Below are 18,885 nucleotides of genomic sequence, written 5' to 3'. Positions count from 1 at the left end.
TTAATTGGAGTACAGTTGCTGGGATATTCTTGTTTCTTTTCTCTTCTGTTCAATAATTCTGCAACTCAAAGTTCAGAGTCCCTGTGGATCACCTGTGTCAGCTACACACTGGCACTCGCCATGGGGACTTGCCGTCTCCCTCTACAAGGATTGAATCACATGTTGCTGCAGCTGCTGATTTTCAACACTCCCAGAGAAGAGTTCAGGGTGGAGAGCAGACATGAGGCCCTCTGTGCTCGAGGAAAGCTGGCAGGACAGGTCTTCAGATAGCTATTTTCAGAAGCTGATGTTATGAGCCCAATTCTTGTATCTCCTCATATCTAGAAAAGCCCTGAAATCCTTCATGGTGATATTTGCTCCTTGTGACTAGAAAAAGCTTCATGAGACTAGTAGAAACATTCTGGAAAGACGGGTGCTTGAAGGCATGCAAAAAAGGCAAAATGATAGGATACTGAAAGAGAAACTCCCCAGGTCAGTAGGTGTCCAATATGCTACTGGAGATCAGTGGAGAAATAACTCCAGAAAGAATGAAGGGATGGAGCCAAAGCAAAAAGAATACCCAGCTGTGGATGTGACTGGTGATAGAAGCAAGGTCCGATGCTGTAATGAGCAAGATTGCATAGGAACCTGGAATGTCAGGTCCATGAATCAAGGCAAATTGGAAGTGGTCAAACAAGAGATGGCAAGAGTGAATGTCGACATTCTAGGAATCAGCGAACTCAAATGGACTGGAATGGGTGAATTTAACTCAGATGACCATTATATCTACTACTGCGGGCAGGAATCCCTCAGAAGAAATGGAGTGGCCATCATGGTCAACAAAAGAGTCCAAAATGCAGTACTTGGATGCAATCTCAAAAACGACAGAATGATCTCTGTTCGTTTCTAAGGCAAACCATTCAATATCACAGTAATCCAAGTCTATGCCCCAACCAGTAACGCTGAAGAAGCTGAAGTTGAACGGTTCTATGAAGACCTACAAGACCTTTTAGAACTAACACCCCAAAAAGATGTCCTTTTCATTATAGGGGACTGGAATGCAAAAGTAGGAAGTCAAGAAACACCTGGAGTAACAGGCAAATTTGGCCTTGGAATACGGAATGAAGCAGGGCAAAGACTAATAGAGTTTTGCCAAGAAAATGCACTGGTCATAACAAACACCCTCCTCCAACAACACAAGATAAGACTCTATACATGGACATCACCAGATGGTCAACACCAAAATCAGACTGATTATATTCTTTGCAGCCAAAGATGGAGAAGCTCTATACAGTCAACAAAAACAAGACCAGGAGCTGACTGTGGCTCAGACCATGAACTCCTCATTGCCAAATTCAGACTGAAATTGAAGAAAGTAGGGAAAACCACTAGACCATTCAGGTATGACCTAAATCAAATCCCTTATGATTATACAGTGGAAGTGACAAATAGATTTAAGGGACTAGATCTGATAGATAGAGTGCCTGATGAACTATGGAATGAGGTTCGTGATGTTGTACAGGAGACAGGGATCAAGACCATCCCCGTGGAAAAGAAATGCAAAAAAGCAAAATGGCTGTCTGGGGAGGCCTTACAAATAGCTGTGAAAAGAAGAGAAGCGAAAAGCAAAGGAGAAAAGGAAAGCTATAAACATCTGAATGCAGAGTTCCAAAGAATAGCAAGAAGAGATAAGAAAGCCTTCCTCAGCAGTCAATGCAAAGAAATAGAGGAAAACAACAGAATGGGAAAGACTAGGGATCACTTCAAGAAAATCAGAGATACCGAAGGAACATTTCATGCAAAGATGGGCTCGATAAAGGACAGAAATGGTATGGACCTAACAGAAGCAGAAGATGTTAAGAAGAGATGGCAAGAATACACAGAAGAACTGTACAAAAAAGATCTTCACGACCCAGATAATCACGATGGTGTGATCACTCACCTAGAGCCAGACATCCTGGAATGTGAAGTCAAGTGGGCCTTAGAAAGCATCACTACGAACAAAGCTAGCGGAGGTGATGGAATTCCAGTTGAGCTATTCCAAATCCTGAGAGATGATGCTGTGAAAGTGCTGCATTTAATATGCCAGAAAATTTGGAAAACTCAGCAGTGGCCACAGGACTGGAAAAGGTCAGTTTTCATTCCAATCCCAAAGAAAGGCAATGCCAAAGAATGCTCAAACTACCACACAATTGCACTCGTCTCACACGCTAGTAAAGTAATGCTCAAAATTCTCCAAGCCAGGCCTCAGCAATATGTGAACTGTGAACTTCCTGATGTTCAAGCTGGTTTTAGAAAAGGCAGAGGAACCAGAGATCAAATTGCCAACATCCGCTGGATCATGGAAAAAGCAAGAGAGTTCCAGAAAAGCATCTATTTCTGCTTTATTGACTATGCCAAAGCCTTTGACTGTGTGGATCACAATAAACTGTGGAAAATTCTGAAAGAGATGGGAATACCAGACCACCTGACCTGCCTCTTGAGAAATTTGTATGCAGGTCAGGACGCAACAGTTAGAACTGGGCATGGAACAACAGACTGGTTCCAAATAGGAAAAGGAGTACGTCAAGGCTGTATATTGTCACTCTATTTATTTAACTTCTATGCAGAGTACATCATGAGAAATGCTGGACTGGAAGAAACACAAGCTGGAATCAAGATTGCCTGGAGAAATATCAATAACCTCAGATATGCAGATGACACCACCCTTATGGCAGAAAGTGAAGAGGAACTCAAAAGCCTCTTGATGAAAGTGCAAGTGGAGAGTGAAAAAGTTGGCTTAAAGGTCAACATTCAGAAAACAAAGATCATGGCATCCAGTCCCACCACTTCATGGGAAATAGATGGGGAAACAGTGGAAACAGTGTCAGACTTTATTTTTCTGGGCTCCAAAATCACTGCAGATGGTGACTGCAGCCATGAAATTAAAAGACTGCTTACTCCTTGGAAGGAAAGTTATGACCAACCTAGATAGCATATTCAAAAGCAGAGACATTACTTTGCCAACAAAGGTTCGCCTAGTCAAGGCTATGGTTTTTCCTGTGGTCATGTATGTTTGTGAGAGTTGGACTGTGAAGAAGGCTGAGCGCCGAAGAATTGATGCTTTTGAACTGTGGTGTTGGAGAAGACTCTTGAGAGTCCCTTGGACTGCAAGGAGATCCAACCAGTCCATTGTGAAGGAGATCAGCCCTGGGATTTCTTTGGAAGGAATGATGCTAAAGCTGAAACTCCAGTACTTTGGCCACCCCATGCAAAGAGTTGACTCATTGGAAAAGACTCTGATGCTGGGAGGGATTGAGGGCAGGAGGAGAAGGGGACGACAGAGGATGAGATGGCTGGATGGCATCACTGACTCGATGGACGTGAGTCTGAGTGAACTCCGGGAGTTGGTGAGGGACAGGGAGGCCTGGCGTGCTGTGATTCATGGGGTCGCAAAGAGTCGGACATGACTGAGCGACTGATCTGATGGCAGGTATCACCCCTTCACCCAAATCACCTGTATACTGTCCTACCCCCACCTCTTTGGAGCAGTTTCTTAGAGCTCTCTGAGGTGCTGTCTCCCAGGCTGCAGTCCTCATTTTGCCCAAAATAAAACTAACTCACAGCTCTCATGTTGTGCATTTTCTTTTAGTTGACATCTGTAAGGCCTGATTTATGTCAGAGGGGATTTTGCTTTTTTCTTCTTTACATTTGTATGAGTGGGGGAAAAGGCAGGAAAAAGTAAAGATGGAGCAGAAAGGTGAAAACTCAGGACTAATTTGGATGTTTTAAAATGATCTCACTGGAAGAATTTATCTTCCTTCTTAACATATGTGTTTTGGTGCAAAAAAACTCAATAAATTAATTATTTGTATTAATAGTTGCCTTTATATAGTCTGAGGATTCCCTGGTAGCTCAGCTGGTAAAGAATCTGCCTGCAATGCAGGAGACCCCTGTTTGATTCCTGGGTTGGGATGATCCGCTAGAGAAGGGATAGACTACTCACTCCAGTATGCTTGGCCTTCCCTGGTAGCTCAGCTGGTAAAGAATCCACCTGCAATGTGGGAGACCTGGGTTCAATCCCTGGGTTGGGAAGATTCCCTGGAGAAGGGAACAGCTACCCACTCCAGTATTCTGGCCTGGAGAATTCCATGGACTGTATAGTCCATGAGTTTGCAAAGAGTCGGACATGACTGAACATCTTTCACTTCACTGATATATTCTGAAAATAATTTTTATTTCTTTATGTATAAGTTATCTTAATACCTACACTTTTAAGCTTAGGCTCAAGCAACAGAAATGATCTAGAGGAAAAAAGTGGACCCAGAGAGGGGCGGGGAGGGTCGAGGGCAGCTGGCAGAGAGCTTAAGGCAGGGAGGTTTGAGGGCGGCAGCCCTGACTGCGTGTGTGGTCTGGGCCTCTGGCTGAAGTGGTGAAAATCCTCAGGGAGCTGGTGTGAGGAGGTAGTCAGGGCGGGGTGGAGACTTCACAACCCCTCTCACTAGTCTAGCTGCCCTGGCATTTCCCAGCCCTGCCAGTCCTGTCAGCCTACACCCTTGCCCACGGCGCCTGCCCCCTCCAGGGACGGCCCATCGCAAATGCTGACGCAGACGGGGGCCTGGAAGGCAGAGCTGTCCCCGGCCTAGGCTCTGCTTGATGACCCCCGTGCCCGGTTGGAACCCCACCTCTCTGGAGCCCTGGGACGCTTCTCTCCAGAGCTGGGTGTGCTAAGGTTGGGGAGGCACCTGAGAGAGGGCCCGGCCTCCCCCAGAAAGCAATGTCTGTGGAAGACAACACAGCACACCTCGTGGGGGCCCTTGTGCAGGTTCTCAGCCCCCAGAGGAAGGGATATCAGTGAGAAGGGACACAGCGGGGAAAGAGGACGCCTTCCAGATTCATCAGCTCCTCCCGGTCAGGCGTCCGTGTGTGTGTGTGAGTGTGTGTGAAAGTGTCCAGTGGACCCTTAGGAGCCTCCATGTGTGTGTCCTCCCCTCTGTCTATGTAATGGGGGCCCATCTGTCTTGCTTAATGCCAAGTATGGTGTCGATCTGTTTATGATGTTCTAGGTGATATAACTGTATATGCCAACCTGCCTAGGCTCGGGTCCATCTGCTTGGTCAAACACCAGTCTAGCTGTTGCACTGAAGGAAAATTTTTTTAGATATGATTAACATTTAAATCAGTAGACTTGGAATAAAACAGATTACCCTCCATAATCTAGGTGGGCCTCACCAATTAGTTGAAGGCCTTAAGAGAAAGGACTATGGTCTCCTTTGAGAAGAAGGAATTCTGCCTCCAGACTGCCTTTCTCAAGATTACAACTTCAGCCCCTGATGCAATTTCCAGCCTGCCGACCTGCCATGTGGACTTGAGACTTGCTGGCCCCACAATCCTGTAAGTCAATTCCTGAAAATAAATTTCTCCTTCTTTCTCTGTATCTATGTATACAATACAAACACAATATGTGTATATATATATATACACACACATATCTTAAGAGTTTATATATATATATGGACATACATATGTATATATTGTGTATATATATGTCTCTCTCTCTGGAGAGTTCTGACTAATACACCTGCTTGGATATTTTGCTGAGCCCAGTGGCTAAGAGCACAGTCTTGGAGCCCCCTGCCTGGGATTGGATTCCGATCCTGCCATCCTACTTCTTGCTAGCTTTGTGATCTTGGCCAAGTTAATTCCTTTCTCTGTGCCTCAGTTTTCCCATCTGTACAGGGGGTGACAAGGATCCAGGCGTAGGGAGGCGCCAGCCTCAGTGGCTGGCACAGGGCAGTAGCGGGCACTCCACCCCCCTCGCGCTGGACACGCCTACAGGCATGCGGGGCTCACCGGCTGCCGGAGGCGGGGCTCTCGGTGGCGGCGGCGATGGCAGCCAGGCCTGGGGGCTATACCGCTGTACACACCGTGCTGACTGTGAACTCCGCCTCGGTGGCCATGATGTCTGTGGGCTGGATGTTGCGGTCGTACATCGGGTTCTCAAACGTGGCCCGAACATTCGTGTTCTCGTGGCCAGCGTAGCCATTGAACGGAACTTTGGGTCTTCTCCTGGGAGTGAGGTAGAGCATGAACAAGCTGTCAAGAGACTCAGGGCTTTAAGGGGGAGAGGGAGGCTCTGGGGTGGGGTTGGAGGGTCAGGGCCCGGGGCGGGGTGGGGTGCTTGCTGTGGGCCCTCTTGTCCCTGCCCTGTACCTGTGCTTGTAGAGATAAAGCACGAAGCCGGCAATGATGAGGGCGATGAAAGGCACCAGGATGGCGGCTGCCACTGAGCTGCTGTTGGAAGCAAAGTGGCGGCCGATGGACTCCGGGTCTGACTCCAGCAGCCTGAGGTCTGCAAAGTCCCAGAGCAGAAACCTCAGGTCACAGACACAGTGGCCACTGCTGGGAAGCGGGTGCGGCTCGGGATGCTGCCCAGGGCCCACCCGGCTGCCTTCCCTCAAAACTGAGCCATCCCCCGGAGAAGGGTGGTCAGTCCACACGTGCTGGTTAGGCCTGGGGAAGCCAGTCTGCTGGAGAATCTGAAACTGTGCCCCAGAACCTTAAAAGAGCGCAGCCCCTTGGAAGTTTCCAAGCTTCTTTTGGCCACAGAAGCCTTTTATCACGTGAAACCTTCCGGGGAAGCCAAAATATAAGGCAGATGAAGGTGGACCCACTCTGGAGGGTGGGAGAGAGGGGAGGGGGTGCTCAGGGCCTCCCCCTTCTCCCCGCTCCCCCTTTCTGACTGGGAGGCCTCAGAAGACCACTGTGAGAGGGGCTGAGGCTCCCTCAGAGAGGGGAAGGGTCTGCTCCGGCTTCATCGGTGGTGCAGTCAGAACGAGAACTCGGTCTCCTGGGTCTCTCCAGCATATGAGGGGCCTGGGGGACGACCCTCAAGTCTTCACAAGGCTGCTGTATAGAAGGGTGAGAGCTTTCACTCCTGCAGCTAAGAGGGCAGAGCTGAGAACAGTTGCTCCAAGGGAGGAGCAGGGTGGAGTGGGAGCCACAGGGAAGCAGGTTTCTGCTGAAGACCAGGAGGAGCTCTCTGAAGATCAGAGCTGAAAACACTGCACTGCCTCAGCAGATGGGGGTCCCGGGAGACTGGAGTGTCAGCATCCTGGCGGGGTATATAGCTGACCCTCAAGCACTGGGGACTGCCTCTTGTCTCCCCCAGCACTGCTTCCCAGAAGCCAGGACCCCTCGCCCCACTAGAGGCTCTGGGTCCAGGCCAATCTCTGGGGTGAGGATGCTTGACACTGATGACGTGTGCTGCAGGGTAGATGCCAGGGAGGAAGTAGGGAAGGATGCCTCCTTGACACTCAATATTCTCATCCGTAAAATGGGGACAGGGAAACCACCCTTCCAGGGCTGAGATGCCCCTGTGAGCCCCAAGTGGTCATAATGCTCGGGGTGGGCTCAGCAATGTTTCAGGGCTGGCCAGGTAGTGCTGAAGTGGGGCACATCTGAGACCCAGTGTCCCTGAGGCTGGGGGCTCTCAACTCCAGGCCTGAGCAGGAAACGGTTTGGCCGGGGTTGCCTGTATCATGTACTGTGCTTGTTTCCGAGAAGATATGTCACAGCTTTTATCAAAATCTCAAAGATACCCCTGACCCTAGAGAGGCTAAGAACCCCACCCCCTGGACTGTTAAACTTCACCCACTCCCTGCCGTCCATGCCAACACACATATTTCCCCACCACGCGCTCGAGCTCACACTCCAGGGACGGATGCTAGTTACCAAGTCTTTGAAAGCCGAACTGCCCGAAGCCTTGGCCCTTGACAGAGCCTTGGTAGACGAAGGTGCCTCCAGAGGACTCCGAGGAGACCTGTGAGGGTGGGCACAGAGAGGGTAATCCCGTTTATTAACACACATATGCACATTCGTGTGGCTCCTCACATTCCACCTACACAAACCGTGGAGGTGTGCCAGAAGGAGCCAGAGGTCCTGCCAGCCAGGCTGGAGCTATGCCCACAGGTACCCGCTGCCAAACACGCTGGCTGGCGACACCCGCCCCTTGTCACCCCCGTGGACATCGGCTCTCTGCCCACACCCAGGCGAGGGCGAGGCGCTGGGGAGGGGGCAGGGCTCCAACTGCTTGTAGGAAGAAGGGAGATATTTTTACTTCTACTGGTCCAATTGCTGAATCTGTTGGTGCCTCAGTTTCTCATTTTAAAAAGGGAACAATAACAGTCCCTATGTCATAGGGTTGCTGTGAGATTGATATGAGTCGATATAGGTAAAATGCTTAGAACACTTAATAGGCTCTGCTGCTGCTGCTGCTAAGTCACTTCAGTCATGTCCAACTCTGTGCGACCCCATAAACAGCAGCCCACCAGGCTCCCCTGTCCCTGGGATTCTCCAGGCAAGAACACTGGAGTGGGTTGCCATTTCCTTCTCCAATGCATGAAAGTGAAAAGTGAAAGTGAAGTCACTCAGTCATGTCCGACTCTTTGCGACCCCATGGACTGCAGCCCACCAGGCTCCTAGGCTCTAAATATGTGTTAACTATTTTATTGTGCAAAAAAAAAAAAAAAAGAGTTTTAGAACACTGTGGAACAAACCAAACCATGATGAAAACTTACTTAGCAAGCTGAACATACTCTGGGGAGTTCATCCCTATTCCAATAAGCTATTAATTTTGGAGGCGGGTAGCTGGGGACATAACTGCTTCTGGCTCCCTCTGCACTTGTTTCTGTGAGGCTTGTGTCCTGGACACAGACATGCAAACTCTGAGGATGTTTGTCCTACTGGCATCCCTTCTGACTCCCGCTCCATCCCCAGGTGCAGCCCTCTGTCCACTGCGCTCCAGGCTGACCTCCCCTCACGTCCACCCAGATACAGCCTGGGTGACACAGAAGTGGGTCCAATGGTTGGCTGTCACCGCAGGCAGCTGCTCTGGCGGTTCCCGGCCCTCCAGAGCACCCCTGACATCTAGTCCCTGGCCTGCACTCCAGCTCCCAAGTTTGACCCTTGTTTTCTCGCCTCTGGCTGCCCTCCTCGCAGTGTGGGGGAGTCTCTACTATTAAAGCCAGCCAGGACAAGGATACCCAAGGGCATCCACAGAATACTCTCGAGAATCCCCAGGAACTACCCCCACGTGCCAGCTCCTGGAGAAGCCACTCGCTTCTCCTTTAGTGTTTGTCAGCAAAGTCACTCGACCCTCAGCCCTCTACCAGCTGGTCTTGGCCGTGAGGATGCCCCCTGACTCAGCTCTCTGTTTCTCTGGCCTCATGACCTCCTCCTCCTTCCCACCCCTCTGCTTCTAGCTTCAGTAACCCAAGACAGGGAAGCTGATGGAGTGACGGGTGACTGCTCCACACCCCTGCCTGTGAAACTGAAAGGTCTGGGCAGAGAAGTATCCCCGCAGACCTGGATTCCACCTGAAGAAGGCCTGGGCAAGAAACAAGTCTTTCCCACAAGGGGATTCGAGCAGCTGCCTCCTTTCCCCAGGGCCTGGTGACTCAAGCTGTGCTGAATCACCCTCAAGGGTGCGAAGATCCTTAAGTGTGCGAAGATGCTCAGTGTGTGCCCGGGACTCACCACCTTCTCCCAGCTCCCACCGCCACCTCGTGACCTTCAACCTGCTTGACTTTACTCTTGGGCTGCCAACCTCCCATTTCTTCTGTTCTTTTCCTTTTTCATCTTTGGCCACTTTTTTAAACAAAAAAACTTATTTTGTATTGGGGTATAGCCGATTAACAATGTTGTGGTAGTTTCAGGTGGACAGCAAAGGGACTCAGCCAGACATATACATGCATCCATTCTCCCCCAAACTCCCCTCCCATCCAGGCTGCCACATAACATTGAGCAGAGTTCCCTGTGCTCTACAGTAGGTCCTTGTGGGTTATAATTCTGTTTTCTGCTCACACTTAAGCATCTACTGTGTCTCACTTAGATACACCAACCTCTAGACTCAGCCTCCTGGCCCTTTTTATCTTTTCCTGTATTCACTTCACTAGCAGATGGGGACTCCCTTGGTCCCAGTCCTGGCCCCATAGAAGCCCTCCTCCCAAGTCTCCACGTCGATCCTAAGAGTTTCCACCCACTTCGTCCCCCTCCTTCCAGCCAGTGACATGGGAATCAGTTACAGGGCAAGGACACAGGGAGGTCAAGGCCTGAGTGAGGTTCTGCTGAACTTACATGCCCATCTAAAGCCCAGTGATCATCTTTGAACTTATTCACAAAGATCTCCACAGGCCCTGTAATCTGGTAAACTTGAAGGAGGAGATGGAAATCTTCTTTCTTATAAATTCCTGGGAAAAGAAAGTGCAGAAGGTACACTTGAAAGATCTGGTAAATTTTCAAAACCCAAGTTTGTGGGTATGTGGATGTGAGTGTCTGAGTAGGATTTTTTCTTAATTAATTAATTTATTTTTGGCTGTGCTGGGTTTTCGCTGCTTCTTGGGCTTTCCTCTGGTTGCTGTGAGTGGGGACCACTCTCTGGTTGCTGTGAGTGGGGGCCACTCTCTGGTTGCTGTGAGTGGGCTTCTCACCGCAGCGGCTTCTCTTGCAGCCTAGCATTGACTCTTGGTGCACAGGCTTCACCAAGCCTGTGGTTTGGTTCCCAGGCTCTAGAGCACAGGCTTAATAGTTGTGGCACATGGGCTTAATTGCTCTGCGGCATTTGAGATCTTCCTGGAGCAGGGATCAAAGCTGTGTTCCTGTATTGGCGGGTGGATTCTTTACCACTGAGCCACCAGGGAAGCCCCTGAGCAGGATTTCATGTGTAGATTTTGCTGTAAACATCCCATGTATAACTGCAGTTAGGTACGTGTAGTGTGGCCTGTGAGTTTGTGTAGGCTGAAATGTGAGGCTATGCAAGAAGGTGCGTATGTGTGCTAATAAAGAACTGGATTACTGGTCTGTGGTTGTGTTCCTGTTTAGACATGCATGCTTGAGAATAAAGGGAATGGGGTTTTGTATATGTTAAGGGTCAGTTAACACATGGTGTGCTTATGATTCAGTTGGTGCAGGGAACACATGAGGGCATGTGTACCAGAGTGTGTGGATGTGTTTAGGACGCTGTTTTAGAGCAACTGAGTGAATATGAACATTAGTTGTGTTTGCGTGTGCACGCATGAGTGAGTGGTTGTAACCACACGCAGGGCTGTGTATCCACATGTACTCATGCTTCCATCCATCTGCCCATCTATTCAACAAACATTTGCTTTCCAAGATATTTAGTTTCTCTGATTGTACAAAATTTGAATATTGGGGAAATTTTGGCAAATGCAGAGATGCATGAAGAAAGAAAATTCATTTCTGAGAAATAACCACTGTTAACACTTTGGTGTAATTACTTTCAATTTTCTTTCTTATGAATATATTTCTTTTCCTTTAAAAACTGGAGTCACATTTTAAATGCATTATAGGGGGTGTACTTTCTCCCAAATTGGCATAACATTTTATCCAGCAGACATACTATAATTAATGTATCCATTTCTTTTGAGACAATTTTCTATTCCCAGGTGTTATGTTATGCAATTAGCCCATTCTTTTTTCAGAAATGTTTGATTCCCTCTATAACTATTTCTTATGATAAAAATTCTTAGCAGTGTAATTGATGGGTCCACTCATTTTCATGGCTCTGGATACAAATTGCCAAATTATTTTGTTCAACTACACTATTTCATACTTTGACCAGAGTACTACCTTCACTGGACTAGCACCAAAATTTATGGCTTAAAAAAAGTGGGATAAGCGGAAAGTGACATTTTCCACTTCTTCTGATTATTGCTAAAACTATTTTTCCGTTTGTTTATTAACTGTACTTTGGCTTCTGGGAGTTATCTGCCTCTATTTTTGGTTTGGTTTTTAGGGATATCTGTCTCTTTTTTCTTTATTTGTAAGAGTTTTTTTTTTTTTTTTTCCTACTTTCCATTTACTAATGTTTGTCATCTAACCATTTCCCTGTAGTCGGTGGTGCTTTTACCATGTAAACAGAGATGAATAAACATTTCCTCTTCCCCTGCCTACCAGACCAATCTGAACCTTGCAGGACAGCACAAGGAAGTGACATCGGAGCGTGTGCCCATCACCCTTACCATCTGGCAGGCTTTTCCGCGGGTGTGCCCATCACCCTTACCATCTGGCAGGCTTTCCCGCGGGTGGCTTGCACCTTACCAGACAAGTGTAGCTCCACGCCGCTGTGGTCAATCATGGTGGCGTTGACCTTGCTGTTGATGACCTGGAAGCCAGTCACCCTGAGCATGGCTGGCTGCTTCTTCCTCTGGTACTCATAGGCTCCTTTCCATAGGGAATTCTTGGCGAAAACATCCCCAGGAACTAGAAGGGTTAAGAAACAGACGTGAGAGGGACTTTCACATGTGCTGGCAGAACTGAGGCCACCTGATGACTGACCCCAGCTCACTCCCTTAGACTGTCTTCCCCAACGGGGCGGGGTCAGGGCTGGAGTGCTCTGAGCTCCTTGTGATGCTCTGTGTCTCAGAGCGATGGGTGGAGGGAAAGAGAGGGAGAGAGAAAGTGGATGGCGAAAAAGGAAAAAATCAAAGTGTGTGTGTGTGTGTGTGTGAGAGAGAGCGAGAGGAAGGGAGAGAGAGAGAAAGAGGGAGTGAATGAACTAGAAGAGAGAAGGAGAAAAAACAAGAGGGAAGGGGTTGAAAAGATGGAGAAAGGGAAAAAGAGAGGAGAGAAAACCGTTAGTATTAAGCTGTAGATAGGAACATGGGCAAAGGCAGTCAGGCAGATATGGACTCTCACCTTGGCCTCTCCCTTATTGGTTGGTTGACCATGTGCAAGAGCCTCCACTTCCTCACCTGTGCAGGCCACACCTGTAGTTCTGTAAATGGGGGCCATCCCACTTACCTCATCAGGGGCTAAATGATTGTTAAATCATAAAAGCATAAAATGAATGACAGCTACTAAAACTGCTATTTATCCTTATAATAATTTTCTAAGGAGAGTATCATGAATCCTATTTTAACGAAAGGTCAACTGAAGCTCAAGAGGTGAAGGTTATTTGTCCAAGGACACAGCTGGTCAGTGACCAAAATGGAACTTGAATTGAGCTTGATGCCAAATCTAATCTTTTTTTGTATAACACACACACACATATGGTAAATAAAAGAATATGGTTCAAAAAAGGATATGATATAGAACAGTCTTATGGACTCTGTGGGAGAGGGAGAGGGTGGGAAGATTTGGGAGAATGGCATTGAAACATGTAAAATATCATGTATGAATGAGTTGCCAGTCCAGGTTCGATGCACGATACTGGATGCTTGGGGCTGGTGCACTGGGACGACCCGGAGGGATGGAATGAGGAGGGAGGAGGGAGGAGGGTTCAGGATGGGGAACACATGTATACCTCTGGCGGATTCATTTTGATATTTGGCAAATCTAATACAGTTATGTTAAGATTAAAAATAAAATAAAATTAAAAAAAAAAAAAAAGGATATGATAAGTCTAGAATAATTTTGCATTAGTCAGGCCACACCTGTAGTTCCGTGCCCATTCTGGACATCACATTTGGAAAGACACAATACCTGTCTTAAAAACATAACCCTTTCCAGCAAGCTCCCTCAGCAGGACCTGTGTCTGTATGGCCACACACTGCCTGGACCTGTGCCAGGAGGGGTTGGGGCAGTCTGTGGCTCCAGAGCTTGACGCTCCGGACATGTTTCTAGAAGGCTTTGGTCCTTCTTCTGGATGAGTTTTCTGTTTCCCGCAAGCTTACTTCCTCCTGAGGTCCGCCTGGGGTTGGGAGGTAGATGGGGAACTCTGTTGGGCTCTGTAGACTGTTTCCATGCCCTTCCACTGAGTACTCAGAAACTCATGTGCATGTTCCTGGGTAACCAGATGAAGGAAGCAACACCAGTTTCTTGAGCCAAAGCTCTAAACTAGACATACCAGAAGCTTGGGTGAGTGGAGGCTCCCGGGCAGTGTTGATGGGTCTCCCACTGGGCCGGACCTCTGCTGGGGAAAGAGAAGGGAAGGTGACAGGTTCAGCCTCTAGTCTCTGCTCTATTAGAAAAATAAAGGCCACCTCACCGACATTAGGTCAATGGGTTCTTTGAAATCTTGGACTTATCCTCTCAGACCAGGTGGTGGACTACTTTGATGATGCTAGGGACCCCTCTCAGAATGATACGAAGAGTTAGGGATTTCCCTGGTAGTCCATTGGTAAGACTCCATGCTTCCATTGTAGGAAGCCTGGTTTGATCTCTGGTTGGGGAACTAGATTCCACATGCTGCAACCAAGAGTTCAAATGAATGAAGAACAGGAGGAGGGAGGTCTGGGACTTCTTGGTAACCCTGAGGGATCGGTGAGTGGGTGCTGTTTTATCAAGGTTATGATATGCATATATGCATAATGCATTATTCCAGTTTAGTGGAACACAGAGTTTTTCTCTGTCTGATGATTAAGTATAACCCTTAAGTAAGTAAGTAAGTGTTAGTCGCCCAGTCGTGCCCGACTCTTTGCAACCCAATGGACTGCAGCCCACCAGGCTCTTCTGTCCATGAGATTTTCCAGGTAAGGATACTGGAGTGGGTTACCATTTCCTTCTCCAGGGGATCTTCCAGACCCAGGGATCGAACCCAGATCTCCTGCACTGCAGGCAGATTCGTTACTGACTGAGCTACAAGGGAAGCTATACCTAACACCTGGGGGAGTGTTCAAGCTCAGGTAGAAAGATAAAACAGGGTGGCTTCACTATGAGCTCTTTAGATTGCTCTGGTTTCATCTCCTAGACTCAACACCTCAGAAAATCAGAAGCAGATTTTCCAGCCTCTGGAAATAACACTTTTCTTTTCTTTGGCCCTCTCACTCAAGCTCAGCTGTCCCCTTTGGCCTCCCACCCTGGAGGGGTTCACCGAGGGGTACACGCACCCAGGCAGATGGGTGGTTTGCCTGTCCAGCTGCCATCTGCTTTGCAGGTACGGTGCTCGGAGCCACCCTTGAGGGAGAAGCCTTCCTGGCAGGAATAGATGAGCGTGTAGCCCATGGAGGGCAGGTCCAGCGCCCCGACGTTGGCATGGCTTGGTGTCTCCGGCTGCTTGCAGTGGTGGGCTGGATGAGAGGGAAGACATTGCTGGGTAGGGGGAGATTGGGGTCTCCAGGAGGCCTCTCCCCCATGCCCCTGTTTCTCGATGGAATAGCCCCATCCTTTCCCTTATGGGCCCCTTTCATGGCCAGCATCCCCTCCCACACCGCACCCCAGCCTTGATGTCTATGCAAGTGGTCAAGATGGAGATCATGTGGATAGTGACTCAGCTGACCCTGAGGGAATCTAGGCACTTTTCCTGAGGGAAAGGGAATAATTACAGTCAAAAGCCCGAAATTTTCCATCCTGAGGGTGGGCCCTGTCACTGTTGGTATCTGCAGCCATGGGAAAGTTCTTTCTTTTTCTTTGCTAAGGCATAGGAATTGCCTTCGAATACCAGAAAGGCATTTGTGCAGAAATATCTTCTGGGGGGGCAGGCCACAATGGGTAAGGACTACAAAGAGATCACTACGGTCCCAATGAGAAGCCGTGAGCTCCCTGTCACTCAGAGCATTCAAGCACATCCTGGAGGCCCAGGTCGGGGAGATTATGAGCTGCTGAGAGGAGTTATCTGGGAGCACTCACGGACACAGTCGGGCGGGGTTCCGCTCCAGGTCAGGTTGGGGAGGCACGTCCTGGAGGTGGAGCCCTGGAGCAGGTAACCTTTCTGACAACGGAAGAGCACGGTGCTTCCAACCTGTGGCCGGGATGGAGGGTCCCAGGATCACCTTCCATCCAGTGATGCTTCACACCCATCCCTTGACTTCCCCACCACCCTACTGCTACCCACCCTTCTGCTTCTCTGCCTGATTACATCTTACTTATCCCTTGAGGTAGCTTACCATTATGCCTCTTCCACAAGGCTTCCCCCAACTCCCTGGGCCAGGTCAACGCTCTTGTGGGATATAACTCAGTCTGCTACAATGGACCGAGTACCTGACTCAGAATCAGAAGACCCTGGCTGTGAGCTCTGGTGTCCACTGGCTGCACGAAACTCTCTACATCTCAGCCCCGCTGGAGCAGACTTGGGATGAACAGCCCCGCCACAACTACAGTGGAATGTTGTGATGCACAAATGTGGGGGTGGGTTTGGAAGCATTTTCTAACATGTGAAGAACTGTAGGAAGTAGAATATTACTGTGCATGTCTCTTCTCTCCATGAATGTATAAATTCTTTTCAGGACATGTCCCCTATAGAATCTAGAGCTGTGCTCTGTAACCATCTCATGAGCAGAATTGCCACCCTCCCTGTCATCTCTCCCCCTGCTTCACCCTCACCCTCCACTAGCCCCTCACTGTCTGACTTGATATTCCCTGCAACCACCAACCAGCTCCATCTCTCATTTCCAATCCACGGGGCACAATGCTGCCCGCTCAGCTTCCTAAAGTGCATCTCGGACCACACTGCTTTCCAGCTCAAAACCCTCACATGTCTCTATGATGCCCAGGAGCAAGTCAAACTCAAGGTGAAACTTAACTTCCACGGCCTACCTTCGTGCCCGCTTTTGTATTTGCTTTTGTATTTCATCACCTGATTCAACAAATGGCACCTCTCTACACCCAGCTGGGCAAATAAAAACCCTCGGGTCGTTGCTGATTCCTCCCTTTCCTTCAACCCCTCCATCCAATCCATCAATAAGTCTTCTTGGCTCTACCGGCAAAATGCCTCCTGATCCCTTTGACTCTCTCTAGGTCCACTATGTCCACTCTGCGTCCACTGTCGCTACCCCGCTCAGCTCAGTCCCACTCTCATCGTTCTCTCGAGATGCTGAAGTACTATCCTTTCTAAGTTCTTCTGTTCCTAACCTCTAATACCTCAGGGTCCTGAGTGATAATTCAAATGATGGATCACATTAAGTCCCTTTTAAATGGTTTCCTGTGACATGGAGAATAAAATCCAAAATGCTTATCCATGGTCTCAAGGCCTGACCTGACCCAGTTCACACCCTTCTCTTTTAAAAATTTATTAGGTGATATTTGGTGCGTAAGAATATATGGCAAATATATAGACCTGAATCATCACAATAAAATGGACACTTTAAGTGCAGCCCGCTACTCAACTTACAGGCTAGAACAGCATCAATAAGGTTGTAACTATCTACGTGTTCCTTCTCTGTCGTGTTGCTCGGCTCCCTCAGTGATAACCAATCTCTTCAATTTTGTGTTTTTCATTTCCTTGCATCGTTAAAAAGTAATTCTATCACATACGTGCATGAGTGCATGCTAAGTCTCTTCAGTCGTGTCCAACACTGCGACCCCATGGGCCGCAGCCCACCAGGCTCCTCTGTCCATGGGATTCTTCCAGCAAGAAGACTGAAGTGGGTTGCCATGTCTTCCTCCAGGGGATCTTTCCAACCCAGGGATTGAACCCATGTCTCTTGCCTCTCCTGCATTGGCAGGTGGGTTCTTTACCACTAGTGCCATCTGGGAAGCCCGCTATCACACATGCGGACATATATATCTAAACAGAGTCAGTTTTTCTTGGTTTCAATATTCCTTGAAATAGTATCCTTTGACATTCAGTACTCTGTTTCTGAGATTCATCTGTGTTGTGTGGCGATATAGTTCCTTCCTTCTCACTGCTGAGTGATGAACCACCCTGTGACCATGGTTTTCCTCATCTCCTGGTAACATGTATGAGAGTGTCTCCGGGGTTGGTTTCTATGACTGGGACCTCCAGGTCACAGGATGTGTGAATATTTAACTTCATAGGGCAGTGCCAAGTGGAGTGAAGGAGGTTTTCAGACCCAGGCTAACACTTGGGCTTCGCGTCCTTCTCCTCTCTCGTTAGCCTCTGGACCTGCTGGCGGGCCTGCTTTCTAGTCCTGCAACCTGCGCTGGCTGCCGACTCTGCCAGGTACGCCCGCCCTTCTCACCAAGGGCACCACAGCCCAAGTTCAGGAAACCTCTCCCCTCGCTATACTTCCTAAAACAGCACCCCTACCTCCCCGCCACAGCCCTGTGTATTGAGCCGCGTGCAGTGCTGCCTGGTTGCAGAAATGATCTTGCTTATTTATCGTCACCAGCCCTTAGAGGCACTTGGCTTGTTTTGTTCTCACTGTATTCCTAGTGCCTAGAATAGTTTACGGCATGGACAAAGTCCATGTCGAACATGGACTAAGTGAATAAATGCCACTGCATGGCTAGATCCTGACCTGCCATTTCCGGTGTGGTCCCTGATATTCCCCTGGGCACATCGGGGGCTCTTGTTCATTGTCCTGCCTTGAACATACCCCCTCCTTTCCTGCTTCCTTCTGCTCAGAGGGGCCCATCCAGGTCCATATCCTTTCATTTTGAAGCTCCCTCTGAGATGTGTCCCTGGAGCCTGTATCTGACTGGGATGGGCCTCCCATGTGGCACCTGCTTGCTCCGACTGCTGGGTCTGGGCCCCATAGGGTATGGCTTCCCTGGGAACAGGAGGGCTACCTGTCTCACTCATTTCTGTATTTGTGTAAATGCCCTGTGCCCATCACACGGGGCTACTGAGCAGTGTCTATGGAGCTACACATGAATCCTGCTCTTCCACACCAGCTTCTCTGATTGGTGGAAACACCTGCCCATTTCTGCTGGTGGGTGGTGGGGAGAGGGGCTGCCATGCAGCATGGCTTAAAGAGACAGGCTGCTTTCTCTCTTCAGGTTCCCATGTCTCGTCCTCCACCCCCCCCACCCCCCCACCAGTGCTGTCCTGAGGAAGGCCCCTGGGTCCTCTGAGACTGACAGTGACTGGAAGGGACAGGAGGCACAGAGACCTGAGCTTGGTGGACCTCGTTACCTGGTAGCCTTGGGAGTTGTTCTGTATCCCAAACTGCGGCACGCCGGGGTCCACACATGTGGTCAGTGTGGGGTCTGGATTGCAAAAACAAAGAAACAGACCACGGTCACAGAAGCCTCTGTGGTCCCTGCACACCCTGAGAAACAGACATG

General features: G+C 49.0%; 1 protein-coding gene across 2 annotated transcripts in view; it reads right to left on the bottom strand.

Moving 5' to 3' along the window:
• The window catches only part of CSMD2 (CUB and Sushi multiple domains 2), a 693,817-nt gene that overhangs the window by 3,831 nt on the left and 671,101 nt on the right, over window positions 1-18,885 (bottom strand). Inside the window, exons 62-70 of one of the 2 annotated variants that reach the window (XM_044945284.2) lie at window positions 18,734-18,807; window positions 15,547-15,658; window positions 14,808-14,987; window positions 13,826-13,888; window positions 12,079-12,240; window positions 10,096-10,208; window positions 7,693-7,780; window positions 6,172-6,310; window positions 5,812-6,027 (exon numbers count right to left, since the gene is read on the bottom strand). In XM_044945284.2, coding sequence (XP_044801219.2) covers window positions 5,868-6,027; window positions 6,172-6,310; window positions 7,693-7,780; window positions 10,096-10,208; window positions 12,079-12,240; window positions 13,826-13,888; window positions 14,808-14,987; window positions 15,547-15,658; window positions 18,734-18,807 — 1,091 coding nt within the window. In that variant the 3' untranslated portion in view covers window positions 5,812-5,867. Of the gene's footprint in view, window positions 1-5,811; window positions 6,028-6,171; window positions 6,311-7,692; window positions 7,781-10,095; window positions 10,209-12,078; window positions 12,241-13,825; window positions 13,892-14,807; window positions 14,988-15,546; window positions 15,659-18,733; window positions 18,808-18,885 lie in introns of both variants that reach the window. The other variant, XM_044945283.2, reaches the window with a different exon arrangement.

This window comes from Bubalus bubalis, chromosome 6, assembly GCF_019923935.1.
Source record: "Bubalus bubalis isolate 160015118507 breed Murrah chromosome 6, NDDB_SH_1, whole genome shotgun sequence".
In the NCBI taxonomy this organism is placed as follows: Eukaryota; Metazoa; Chordata; class Mammalia; order Artiodactyla; family Bovidae; genus Bubalus; species Bubalus bubalis.
This window is presented reverse-complemented; position numbering and strand designations above follow the sequence as displayed.